Source organism: Myotis davidii, unplaced genomic scaffold, assembly GCF_000327345.1.
Source record: "Myotis davidii unplaced genomic scaffold, ASM32734v1 scaffold970, whole genome shotgun sequence".
Classification (NCBI taxonomy): Eukaryota; Metazoa; Chordata; class Mammalia; order Chiroptera; family Vespertilionidae; genus Myotis; species Myotis davidii.
Genome location: NW_006282204.1, coordinates 498,181 through 511,974, shown reverse-complemented (window position 1 = coordinate 511,974; position 13,794 = coordinate 498,181). Strand labels below are relative to the sequence as shown.

General features: G+C 47.2%; 1 protein-coding gene across 1 annotated transcript in view; it reads left to right on the top strand.

Annotated features, from left to right (window-relative positions):
* The first annotated feature begins 1,926 nt into the window (after window positions 1-1,926).
* The window catches only part of DNAH3 (dynein, axonemal, heavy chain 3), a 181,263-nt gene continuing 169,395 nt past the window's right edge, over window positions 1,927-13,794 (top strand). Inside the window, exons 1-5 of the mRNA XM_006752778.2 lie at window positions 1,927-2,097; window positions 5,579-5,683; window positions 6,243-6,484; window positions 11,658-11,720; window positions 12,100-12,274. Of these exons, the coding sequence (XP_006752841.1) occupies window positions 2,068-2,097; window positions 5,579-5,683; window positions 6,243-6,484; window positions 11,658-11,720; window positions 12,100-12,274 (615 nt within the window). The 5' untranslated portion in view covers window positions 1,927-2,067. The remainder of the gene's footprint in view (window positions 2,098-5,578; window positions 5,684-6,242; window positions 6,485-11,657; window positions 11,721-12,099; window positions 12,275-13,794) is intronic.

Genomic DNA, 13,794 nt, shown 5'->3' with positions numbered 1-13,794 from the left:
AGGACCCCTGATCTAGAGTTTGATTGCTTGCTATGACATGCACTGACCACCAGGGGGTGGTGTGGAATGAAGGGAAGCCTTGGCCGGCAGCTGGCAGCTGCTAGGGACACTACCAGTGCAGGAATTTCATGCACTGGGCCTCTAGTAAGCATGTAAGTTCTTTGGTTTCTCTCTTCTCGTCTGGAAAATAGCTCCTTAGGCCAGGAGAAAGCAGCCACGGTTGCAGTGGGGCTGGCTGTGAAGAACTCAGCACCTTGCTGAAATGCAGGCTCCAAAATATGTGATGGTATAATTTCTACCAACTCATGTTTCTAGAAGTAATCAGGTTGGTGCCTAGAAAAATAAACTTGGACTAATAATAAGTATAAGCTAAGGGATCAGGCTCTAACTCCACAACACGATGGAAGGGGAGCTAATGGTGGCTGGGGATTGGAGGGCATGGACAGGGTCCCTAAGTTGTGATGTTTAGGTCAGTCCTGTGTGGCTTCCTGCATGTGGCTCAGCTGCAGTCTGATGGGTGTCCCACCCAGGAAATGGTTTCTGTGTGTTTTGTTTTAGGACAATACTTTACAACCATTATTCCCTGGTGGGTGCTGTTTTGGAAAGCTGGTTAGGGCTTTCACTGCTGCCATCTAGGGGCGCCTCTGTGAATCCCCTACTCCTCCCACCTCTGGCATTTTTGAGGGCCAGCCCCATTTCGCTTTTCCTTGTATATCAGCTGCCTCCTCCACCACCTTGTTTATCCCATGACGGCAGGAGTCGTAGCATGTCTCCAGACATGGCTGTCGATAGCCATTTGATGGGTCAGTGAAGCAATCCCACGTGCAGTCTCTCCTATGTCCCTACAGTGTTTCACTCGGGCTAAGCACCCATCTCAGACCTGCCAGAGCACTGGGCTCTGAATAGGATTGTGTGAAGACTTCCCCGCAGCAGATGGGGACCCTACACTGTCCACACCACAGAGATGGGGACTAGACCCTAGTGGACCTCTTCTCTCTGTATTTTCAGTTTCAACAAATAAAAATGCAGGATGCCTGGTTTAATTCCAATTTCAGGTAAGCATAATGTTTTAATATTAGTATGTTCAGCTGTTGAATGGGACCTACTTATACTAAAAAATTCTTTGTTCTTTACCACAAAGTCTAAGTCCAAATTTCATGCACTGGGGCTCAGTGGATGGAGCGTCGGCCTGAGGACTCCAGGGTCCTGGGTTCGATTCCAGTCAAGGGCATGTACCTGGGTTGCGGGCACATCCCCAGTGGGGGGTGTGCAGGAGGCGGCTGATCGATGTTTTTCTCTCATCGATGTTTCTAACTCTCTATCCCTCTCCCTTCCTCTCAATAAAATCAATAAAATCAATAAAATATATTTTTTTAAGAAAAGTCTAAGTCCAAAGGCAGAGTCCCTTACTGCCACTCACACTCCCTTCCTGGGTCATTGCTAAACACCCTCTCATCTGCCCTCTGTCACAAGTTTCCTGCTGCCTGACTGCTCCTCCAGCAAAGGGGACACCGGGACACGGCGGTCAAGCCCAGGCTTGTAACTGGGCACTGCAGAGGCCTCTCCCTCCTTAGCAACCGACACGGAAGCCGGTCATTGCGCCTCCCATGTTAACAGCCCAGGGAGGGGGGCAGCGACGAGTTCATGTGCTGGGGATATTGTTTTGGGGTGCCTCCTCCCCATTCTCTGTTAATATGTAACTCTGCTTCCGTTCCCCGTGAGCTGGGTGTGTTCCTGGGAAAGACCCAAGAGGAGAGCTCGGTGGACGGCAGGGAGCCATGGCAAGGGGAGCTGGAACCGCAGCCGAGCCCAGCAACGCCCAAGGCCGCCTCCTGATTCTCTAGCCTCCCTTTCTCTGGTCTACCAGGGAGCTCCTCGGGGGCTGAAGTCTGCTACCTCATAGAGGCGGCCCTGGGAACGGAGTGTTCAGAACATCTGGAAAATTCCATTGTCTGTGTCCTCCCTATGATGCTCTAAGGAAGTGTGGAGTTCAGACCCACTGGTAGGAGGGGAAGCAACGGACTCCTTATTCCTTTTTTTACAAAAGGTCCAACTAGAACATACAATATGAATGACATGGATTGCTCATCTCCAGAGGTGTGTATGCATTTTAAAGTCTTTTTCTTAACCCATATTTTCAACATGTAGAGACTGGGGAGTGGGTGGGAAGGGGATGTTTCAATCACAGGGCAGTGGCCGTGGGCTTCCTTGACTGAGCGAGTGTGCTAACCACGTTTATGTTGTGTCCTTTGAAATATGCTTTTTGCTGAATTAAGCTTTTTTATCCAATCCTCACATTTTACTGGGAAAATTTCAGCTGTTGTTCCCTTCCCTTCCCTTCTAAGGCCATTAGACTATATATTCCATCCCACCATTCCCAACACTGGCTGCACATCAGATTATCCTGGGAATGTCTTAAAACATGGAGACTTGGCCTCATTCCCAAAGATGCGAATGCAGGTTTGGAGTGTGGCCCTGGAGTCTGTCTTTCTCACTAAGACTCAAGTGATTCTGCTGTAGCGGGTCCTCAGGCGAGCATTTAGCAATGGCCTGTGAGAGGATGTGCAGACTTCACATGTGGTCTGAAATAAGCCACATGAAACTAACAATTCTACCCAACCTAGGTGCCAAATTCTTGGTTGGAAGAGCTAAGATTCAGTTGCTATTTTAATGAAGATTATTTGAGCCCTCGCCAGTGGATAGAGCTTCAGCCTGCGGACCGAAGGGCCCTGGGTTTGATTCCTGTCAAAGGCCCGTACCTCGGTTGCAGGCTCCTCCCCTCCCCAGGCCCTGGTCAAGGCACGGGTGGGGACAACCAATCAAGGTGTTTCTCTCACATCGATACTTCTCTCTGTCTTTCCCTCTCTCTTCCACTCACTCTGAAAATCAATGGAAAAATATCCTTGGGTGAGGATGAAAAACAAACAAACAAACAGATTTTTATTTGAAGCAGATTTAAAAGCTAGGCCAAGGGAAAGATTTCCACTGACCACAAAACCTTGCTTGCAAAGGTCAGTATCACCTGTCCATCTGGGGCCCTGCAGGAAGCCGTGAATGACTTCACGTTCCTAAACTGCTGCTGCCCAGACCCAGCCTGGATAGCATGGCACCTGCTGGGGATGACCCGGCTTCTTCCAAGCTGACGCTGCAGTGTTGTCATCTTATTCACTCGTCGCTGCAGGCCTGATCTTGATTTCAGTCATGAGAGAGGGGGTTGTTGGAGATGATCACTCAATTCTTAGATCCTTCAAATTGAGGGAAGAGCAGAGAGTCAGACAGTGATTTAAACCAACAGAGCAGTTCTCTCAGTGGGGAAACAGCAGGGTCCACGGGTCTCAAACGCATCACGCTCGAGGGAGAGGCGGAGCACCCCCATGTTTCCCGAGTTCTGCTGGCTGGTGCCACCACTTCCACTGAATGAGGCCGTGAGATCCGTGGAGCGCCTGTTTGTAAAGGTCCCAGGCTCAGGATGTATCTTCGCTTATGGGTTTGCTCACTTGTTTATTTTTAAGGTAAACACATTCCCAAAAATAATTCTTTGTGTAAGTGATTCTTACTGTTTCCACTGTGTGGGGTTATGGAGTGATGCCTTTATTTATTTTTTTAAAAATATATTTTATTGATTCTTTACAGAGAGGAAGGGAGAGGGATAGAGAGTTAGAAACATTGATGAGAGAGAGACATCAATCAGCTGCCTCCTGCACACTCCCTTCTGGGGATGTGCCCGCAACCCAGGTCCATGCCCTTGACCGGAATCGAACCTGGGACGCTTGAGTCCACAGGCTGACGCTCTATCCACTGAGCCAAACAGGTTAGGGCTGGAGTAATGCCTTTAAAAGCACCCCTGTGTGGCTAGGCTGTGTTACCTATCCTCTCTGAGCTTTCGTTTCTTCAGCTAAAATATGAGTATAAGAATTCACATAATAATCCTATATAATAAAGAGGTAATATGCAAAATAACCCTCACACCCTCACAAGATGGCTGCCTACAACCAGGCCAGCAGGGGGGTTAGTGAGGGGCAATCAAACAACTGAACAGCAGGCTGCATAGGCCAACCAGGCCAGGCAGATATCAGGCCAGCAGGCAGAGGCAGTTAGAGGGGCAACCAGGCCGGCAGGGGGGCAGTTAGGGGCAGTCAGGCCGGCACGCAGAGGCAGTGATGGATGATCGGGCTGGCGGGGGGAGGGAGAAAGTTAGGGACAACCAGGCAGGCAGGCAGGTGAGCAATTAGGAGCCAGCAGTCCAGGATTGTGAGAGGGATGCCGACTGCTGGTTTAGGCCCAATTGGTTTAGGGCCTAAACTGGCATCAGACATCCCCCAAGGGGTCCCAGATTGGAGAGGGTGCAGGCTGGGCTGACAGGACCCTGCCCCTTGTACACGAATTTTACGCACTGGGCCTCTAGTTTGAAATAATGGCAGATGTTGTTATTTTTTTTTTTGCAAGATTGAGTCATCAGTGAGGGGTTGGCTGGGGAAAGTGGTGGCTAACATCTGATTTACATATTCCTGAACCCCACTACCCATTGCTAGTTACCCTGCATGACCTAATTTGCTGACCCAAATTAATCAAATCAATCTAATAATGTCTTATATTAACAGGAGTTCAGTCCAAAGTCATTGCATAAGGTGAACAATCACAGAGAATCAAAATTGTCTGTAAAAATCCCTTAAACTATTTTTATATGTTTTTATTCATTTTAGAAAGAGAGGAAGTGAGAGAGAGAGAGAGAGAGAAATATCGATGTGAGTGAGAGACATCAATTGCCTGCCTCCTGCATGCCCCCTACTGGGGGTGGAGCCAGCAACCTGGGCATATGCCCTGACCAGAAATCGAACTGGAAACCTTTTGGTGCATGGAACAAGGCCCAACCAACTGAGCCACACTGGCCAAGGCCCTGAAGCTATTTTGAATGTGCTGTACAGCAGCGCTTCTCATTCAGTCCAGCCCCGCAGTTTCCCCAGTGCTGGGTCAAATTGCAGCGTCTCCTTCAGAAGAAGCCATTGTCCTGTGGCCTCAGGGGACTGGTGTGGGGCAGACGTGCACACAGCATCAGGCAGCACTGCAGCCACGTTCAGCTCTGCTCCGGGAGGCACCTGCACTGGGTCCCTGAGGTTCACTCCCAACACACGCTCACTGAAGGGAAGGTGGGCTCCAGCTCCCACAGGTTTAAATGATGTTTTTTTCTGCAGGAAGCTCAGAATGGCTGTGCTAAGCACACACAGCATGCAATGCGATTGCATGGGTAAATTCCTACTTGGAATTGTGCATATGTGAAATGCAACAGTATTTTTAAAAGGCAGCCCCTTTCATCACAACCCAACCTAGGGCAGCTTGGGGTGTCCTTACAATTTGGACCCTTCCCTGGAGAAAAAATATCTGAGTTTGCTCCTAAGCAGGTAGCTAAGGAGGAGATGCTGCTGGAAAGATGGATGGTTTAACAATGAGATCTACATCGTGGACGGGGATGAGAACTCTGTGCCTAGAATCTTCCTGGGAATCTCTACTCCTCACCAACTTAGAGGCTCAGGAATCTTTCCTCATTCCTAAAGAGTGATTTTGTTCCCATTTCCAACAGATCCCCAAAAGTGACTCGATACATCACATGAGCCGCTGCCAGATGCGGCCCGAGCTGCCCCCTCTGCCTGCTTCTGCGAACGAGGAGCCGTCTGAAGTCTATCAGGTCTGTTTACCTGGTGTCCCGTGGGGGACAGGCAGGCAGGGTTGACAGTGGGATTGGGGGGTTTGGTCATTCCTGTGACCGGGGAAGATTACCTGCTGTGTTATTGAAACTCTGAAATGCTTCATCTTCAGCTATAAAGTGAGAGCGATTATTTCTTTCTAGCCATGTCCATTAGGAATAAAGACAATAAAAATCAGTTACCTGATTCACAAACTTACTGTTTACTGAAAGCCAGCTATCAGAAATCACGCTCACAGTGGCCAGGCAGGACAATCAGCATCCACTCAGAAAGCACTCGCAGCGAGTTTGCAGAAGATAGAAACAGCATAAGGCGTGTGGGACTCTGCGATTGTCAGCGAGAGAATGTAGCGAGGACCCCTCAGAGCCCACGCACCCTGCTGGGGATCAAACCCGCAAACAACCAGGGCATGTGCCCTGACCGGGAAGTGAACCATGACCTTCTGGTGCATGGGCAATATCCAACCCACTGAGCAACACTGGCCGGGCCACTCACAAGAGATGGCCCTCATTGCATCTCTCTCTGCATGTCTCCCTGTAGACGGTCATGTCACACAGCTTTTACCCCCCCTTGATGCAACGCACATCGTGGACCCTGGCTGCACCCTTCAAAGAGCAGCACCGCCATCGTGGACCCAGCGATTGCATTGCCAACAATTACTCCTTGAGAGCTCAGGACCTGAAGCTGAAGGACCTGCTGAAGGTCTACCAGCCAGTCACCATCAATGTCCCTCGGAAAAGGGTCATTCAGGAGTTCCCATCAGGTATCTCTGGCAGCATGGGGTCTTGGAGTTTGATTTGTAATCCTGGGTTCTAGCCTGGCTTTACTCTTACACCAGCTAATTTTAGATAACCTCAATTAGTCTCCTCACGTATGAAATGGGAATGATTGTAAAAGCTAACCTTACATATACATACACCAAACCTTACATACAATGCACCAAGCACTATTCTCATGCACTGTGTTAATTGATTGCTGTATAACAAATTACCCCCAAACTTAACAGTTTAAAACAGCGGTTGCCAACCTTTCAGACCTCACAGATCACCGTTTGGCGACTGCTGGTTTAAAACAAGCACCGTTTATTATATTATGGTATATGTGGGTCACTGGGTGGTTCTGGCTCAAATTCTCTCTCAACCGGCAGTCAGACATCCCCTGAGGGGTCCCAGATTAGAGAGGGTGCAGGCTGCGCTGAGGGACACCCCTTCAGTGCACGAATTTTGTGCACTGGGCCTCTAGTCCTATATAATAAAAGGCTAATATGCAAATAGACCAAATGGCAGAACAATCGAACAACTGGTCACTATGACGTGCGCTGACCACCAGGGGATGCGCGCGGAATATGGTGGGCATTGGCCATGGTGAGATGGTGGAGCAGGTGAGCAGGGGTGCCAGACCATGGCGAGGCACTGGTTGCTGTCATCAGGATGAAACTCTGGTGGTTACTGAAAATTCTTTGCGCCTGCACGCCACAGTCCTGCCCGGCACTCGCACCTGCTGCCGATACTGGACCTGCTTACACCCATTGCTGGTGCCCGGCGCTGGCCCCACTCGCACCCACTGCTGGTGCCGGCCCCAATTGCTCCACAGAGCACATGGGAGTGGTGGCAGCAGGAGTGGGCTGCTGGCAAACAGGGGACTGGGGGCCGCAGTGGGCAGGGCCAGTCAGGGGCACGGAGGATGGGCTGAGACCCACCCCTGTGCCCACTGCAGCCTCCTGGCCTATACTTCCTTTCAAGGTGCACAAATCCATGCACTGGGCCCCTAGTGTGCATGTAAGATCTTTGGTTAATCTCTTCCCACCCCTCCCCTTCACTCAGAGATTCATCAGTCTGTTCCATGTTTCCATGCCTCTGGTTCTATTTCATTCATCAGTTTATTTTGTTCATTAGATTCCTTATTCATTTGTTTTGATTTTTACTTTCAGTTGATGATAGATATAGTCAACCCTGGGCCCTCTCAGTCCGCAGGCCGACGCTCTATCCACTGAGCCAAACCGGTTTTGGCAAAATTTATATTCATGATCTTCTTCTTCTCTCCTCCTCCTCCTCCTCCTCCTCTTCCTCCTCCTCCTTCTTCTTCTTCTCCCCTTCAACATTTCATGGTTTGGTGGTAGTAGACTCTTTTAGCTTTTTCTTGTCTGTGAAGCTCTTTATCTGATCCTCAATTCTAAATGATAGTTTTCCTGGATAGAGTAATCTTGGTTATAGATCCTTGCTTTTCATCACTGAATATTTCTTGCCACGCTTTTCTGGCCTGCAAAATTTCTGTTGAGAAATCAGCTGACAGTTGTATGGGTGCCCCCTTGTAGGTATCTAACTGCTTTTCTCTTGTGGCTTTTAAGATTATCTCTTTGTCTTTAACCCTTGGCATTTTAATTATGATGTGTCTTGGTGTGGGTCTCTTGGGATTCATAGTATTTAGAACTCTCTGCATTTCCTGGACTTGTAAGTCTATTTCTTTCACCAGGTAGGTGAAGTTTTCTGTCATTATTTCTTCAAATAGATTTTCACTATCTTTTTCTCTCCTTCTGGAACCCTCATGATGCAAATGTTGGTATAGTTGAGGTTGTTCCAAAGGCTCTTTACATTATCTTCATATTTTTGGATTTTTGCCAGAAGCCAGTCCATCCTTGCTGCTTGACACAGTCGCTGCAGGGAAGAAATATCTGCACAGCATATGTTTCAAGGGACCTGGCGTATATGGCATACTGTTCTTAATATGTTTGCTCCCTTCTTAGCACTATGTGTTTTAACCAAGGTCATCTCTCTGAGGAAGGTTGTTTCCCCAGGTGGGGATTTTTCCCTGGAGTTAGGGATTAATAGGACTAAGGAAGGGAATAAAACCCCTTAACTAAGTGCCAGGCAGGTAATTAATCACTTTAACTACAAACAATCACACTTAAGCTACATAATCTTTACTTAGGATAATCTCCTTCAGTTACTTCCTTGTAGCTTAACAGAACAATAGAGTAAGTGACCTTGGAATGGTCCTTTTTCATGTTTTTGATGTTCTCACTAAGATCCTTAAATTTCTCACTAAGTCCTTTATCATTCTCAATAAGTTCCTTGAAGCTTTCATTAAGTTCCTTGAGCATCCTTGTAACCATTATTTTGTACTTTGTATCCAGTAGTTTGCTTGCTTCCATTTTACTTAGTGTGTTTTTTTCTGGAGAGTTCTTCTTTTTGTGACATGTTCATCTCCACGTTTTGGCTGCTTCCTTGTGTTTGTTTCTATGTATTAGGTAGACAGAGCTGCTATGTCTCCTGGAATTGGTAGAGTGGCCTTGTGAAGTAGGTGTCCTATAGGGCCCAGTGGCTCAGCCTCCCCAGTCCCCTGAGATGAGAAATCTAGGTGCACCCCCTGTGTGAGCTGTGTGAGCTGTCCTATTGTAGTTGAACTTTGATTGCTGTTGGCATCACTGGGCGGAATTGACCCGCAGGGCAATTGGCTGTGATGACCAGTTGTTGTCTACAATGGAAGAACTGCTGTTCAGGAGACACTCCTATGGAGCAGGACTTGCCTCAGTGGGGTTCTCACCAAGTCTGCCTCTTGAATGTGTCACTTGTGAATGTGGTAGAATTGTAATCTGGTATGGTCTGAAGCTGTCCACTGGTGCACTGGCTCTAGGACCTCCTGGGATGTACAAAGTCAGCCAATTTCCAAAGTTACTGGGACTTCTTCTGCCTGGGGCCATCTGGCACAAGCTACAGAGCAATCTGCAGATGGCTGCTACTTGTGTTGGCCTTGGAGGTGCCCAGGAGAGGCCAAACTATGAACAAAGGCAGGTTGCTGCTAGTGCCAGGCCTGGGGCCACTTATTGATAGGTATGGAGTATGCTTGTTTGAGAGATTTTAGAAAAGTATGAAGCCTGAGCCAGGACAGGCTATTCACATGGAAAAGCCACTACAAACAGCTTGGGTGGGACTGAAAATTAGATGGGGTGGGGTCTCAGAGAATTTCCAGGGTGGAGCAAATAGTGTGGGCCAGATTGATGGAGACTCAGATATGGTGACTGCCAGTCAGCCCTGTGGTGGAATAGGTCCCAGCATAGGAACAATAACCTCTGCCAGCACTTTTGTGGCTGGAAAGCAGACTGGGAGAAAGCTTCCCCTGAGTTCCTGCCCTGATGCCAGACAATACAGTTCCTCCCCATATGTCCTTGGATACTTTCAAGCTGCTGCCCCAATACTGGAGCTCAGAGGGAGTGAGTCCAAGTAAGTCCATGCACTGACCCTTTAAGAGGAACTGCCTGGGTCTCTGTCAGCTCTGTGTCACTCAGCCACAATCTCTGCTGGTTTTAACAGCCTGAAGTTACAGGGTCCTCTCTTCCCAACACCAGAACCCTGGGCTGAGGGGTCTGGCATGGGGCTGGGACACCTTGCTTCTTGTAGGAACCTCCACAGCCTCGATATCCCTCCCAATTAAAAAAATGTCATGTGGATTTTGGACCAACTCATTCCATGTCCCTGACCCTCCTACTAGTCTCAACATGGTTTCTTCTTTACTTCTCTAATTGTAGGACTTCCATTCAGCCAGATATAAGGTGGTTCTGAATGATGGTTGTTCTGTAGTTTAGTTGGAATTTTGATCTGGTTGTTGGAGGATTTGAGTACCACATTTACCTACACCACCATCTTGGTTCCTCTCCCCATAGTACGTTGTATATATTAATTTATTTAATCTCACAAGGTACACATATATCTATTTAAGGGTATCCTTTAGTAATTCTTGTTAGATGTATGTTGGAGCAATATATTTTTATATTTAAAGAGTTTTTTTTCCTATTACTATTATATTTGGAGTAGATTGATGAGGAGCTCAAGTATGAACTCAAAATATATCTTGAGAGTTTTCAGTTTTCTTTAATTTTCTCAGAATTTCAATTTAATAGTATGACATTAATTCTTCTCTATTACTTGTTAATTTCCTTAGGCTAGAAACTTAAGCAAGTTGAATAGTAGAGTTTTATGTCATTTATTAAAATTATTAGAGGCCCGATGCACGAAGATTTGTGCAAGAATAGGCCTTCCTTCCCTGGCTGCCAGCACTGCCTTTACTCTGGCCTGGAGCCACCTTTCGCCTTCGCGTGCTGCCCAGAGGCCAGAAGTGGCTAGGAGGGTGCGGAACGCCTGCATCATCGCCACAATGCAGGCATCCCAGCCCGGCTGCTACCATCTTTGTTGCACAATTTGCATATCCCCTCCTTATTGGCTGTGGGTGCCACCATTTTTGTCATGAAGTGACAGTCAATTTGCATATTGTCTTTATTAGATAGGATTTGTAGTTACCCTTTATTGCAAATAGTACTGTTTTATTTTGTTTTCTTAAAATATTTTATTGATTTTTTACAGAGAGGAAGAAAGAAGGATAGAAAGTTAGAAACATCGATGAGAGAGAAACATCGATCAGCTGCCTCCTGCATATCTCCCACTGGGGATGTGCCTGCAACCCAGTTACATGCCCTTACCCAGAATTAAACCTGGGACCTTTGAGTTCATAGGCTGACACTCTATCAACTGAGCCAAACCAGTTAGGGCAATGATACTGTTTTTTTATTTATAATCACACTTTTTTTTAAAGTAAATATATTAAGTTTAAATATCTGAGTCTATTTAAAGAAAAATATGAAACAACAATACATGTAACATTTAGGAAACAGAGCAACAGGGTTGGAGAGTGGATCAAGTAGGCAGTTATTAATATCTGTCAAATGTATGAATTTGCTCATCCCTATTTCACAATTGAAGAAGCTGAGGCCTGGAGTGATGAAGTTACTTCTTCAGGGCCACACAGGTAATTAGTGGTGCAGGTGGGACCAGAATCCACATCTCCTGCCTCATCCCACTCACCTGGACAGTCCTGAGAGCCACATCCCTGTGGACAGAGGATGGCCCAAGGCCACTGCCCATCACTTATGTCTTTCTTCTCCACTCTTCTAGCAACAAAGAGCTCAGCAGAGCCTGAGAAGAAGAAAATGAAGTCCCTCCAAATAGACAAAACGGATCATACCAGGTAAGATTCTTCATTGTCTCTGTGGGTACAAGGATTTCAGGACACCAGGCTGAACCACAAAAGGCTGTGGTCTCACTAAAGCCATGGTCTTCTCGGCTTCAAAGCATTCCCAGATAACCAGTAACCAATGCCCCCCACTCCCCAAATTCCCTTAATCTAAAAAAACTTTAGATGCTAAATAAAAATAAATTAACCAACTGAGCAAACCAGTGCTAACATACCTATGCCGTGCTCCATGTTAGAGGTCGCTGCTCATGCCGCAGCTCTCAGATGGCACGGAGGAGGGCGTCTCCGGCAGAAGGACCCTCATGTGGCCGGAAAGCAGGCTGACAGCTCAGAGCCTCTGCTGAGCTAGGGCTGAGCCATGTCTTCGTTTCAGGACCAAATCCGCCCACAAGACCTTGACCTCCTCATCCAGGAAGAAGGAGGTGATGACCTGTGAGACCCCCCCAGGAAGCAGACCAGCGAGCCCAGAAGAGCAGATTAACATGATGTTACAGAAGGAGATGGAAATAGAAAGTAAAGAAGCCAAGCCATCCAAATCAGACTTGGAGGTACATTCTCATCACTGCCTTTCTCCCAGTTGGCATCTCAGTGATTCTGACCTGGGGGGAACAGCAGAATCACCCAGGGCATGTTTTAAAAATACAGAGTCCAGAACCCAGGACAGCCTACTGTGTGTGTGTGTGTGTGTGTGTGTGTGTGTGCATTCTCTGCTCTAGTGAGCCTTAGGAACCAATAGCTTTGGGTCCCCTGAGAACATAAGTTGCAAAATGGTGACCCACAGGCTGGGGTTGCCAGATGTTGGAAAAACAAAACCAAAACACAAAACAGGACACCCAGCTAAAGTAGAACTTCAGATGAACATGAATAATTTTTTAGTATAAGTATATCCCAACCCATCTGGCAACCCCACCATAGGCTGAATTTGGTCTATCGCTGGATGAGGGAAATCTCATATGAGCTAGATTTTTAATTTCTCTTGAAAAATTAAGATATTCCGAGCTGAGTAGGAGCTGCCTCCTTTTGGTGAGAGATACATTCTCCAGTTTGTTGGTCTCCCCGTTCTTATTATTTTTTTTATGTCCAGCCAACTGTCAGCTGTTAATGTCACCTGCTTGATTGTAGGTAGCCTTTTGAGTTTCTAACGTCTACCTTAAAAGGAGAACAATAGATCTTGAGAGCAAATAGCTTATGAGCTTATAGTACATAAAAATGATTAACAACAAAAACTCAGTCACTGTGTGCTGTTGGCAAAATTCCACGCTAACCCTTACTTGACGTGGGTACTAGGATCCTTCTCATTGTTCAGCTGTGGAAATTGGGGTGCAGACTGATTCAACAGCTTGCTGGGTTATGCAGTCAGGAAGAGGCAAAGCTGGGCCTCCAGCCAGGTCTGGCTGATAGTAAAGTCTCTGTGGGTAAGAGCTGCCAGCATTTCTCAAAGTTGCCAGCAGATTACAATCACTTAAAGTGCTTGTTTAACAGAAACCAAACTGCCTGAGGAGGGGTCTGTGGCGCTGCCTTTTAACCAGAGCCTCTCTCCGACCCGGCAGTTCTGATGATGAGGGAGTTGGGTGTGTTTCTGTATAATCAGCTTTCACTCCAGTTGGAAAAGGTGAGCTCAGCCTCTTCTGATCTCAGACAGTTGGCACTGACTCTCAAAGCTGATTTCAAACCCTTGCCTCCACTTGGTGCTTCTCATCTATTTGAAATGATCCATCAGTAGAGCCACTCAGCCATCAGCAACTCAGAGGCAGGCCCTAAGGAAACAAAATGTTCAGTGTCACCAGGTGACGTGGGCCATTTTTATTCAGTGTGTGCATCTGTAGCTTTTCTCAACTCAAAAGCCCATGGTTGGCCCTAACCCAGTGGCTCTCAACCTTGGCTGCACATTAGAATCCCCTGGGAATCTTTTTAAAATCCTGATTTCTAGGCCTCATCCTCCGGAAATTCTGTTTCTTTGTTATGGGGTGGGGCCACAACATTAGCAACAAAGAAACAGAATTTCCGGAGGATGAGGCCCAGAAGTCAGGATTTTAAAAAGATTCCCAGGTGATTCTAATGTGCAGCC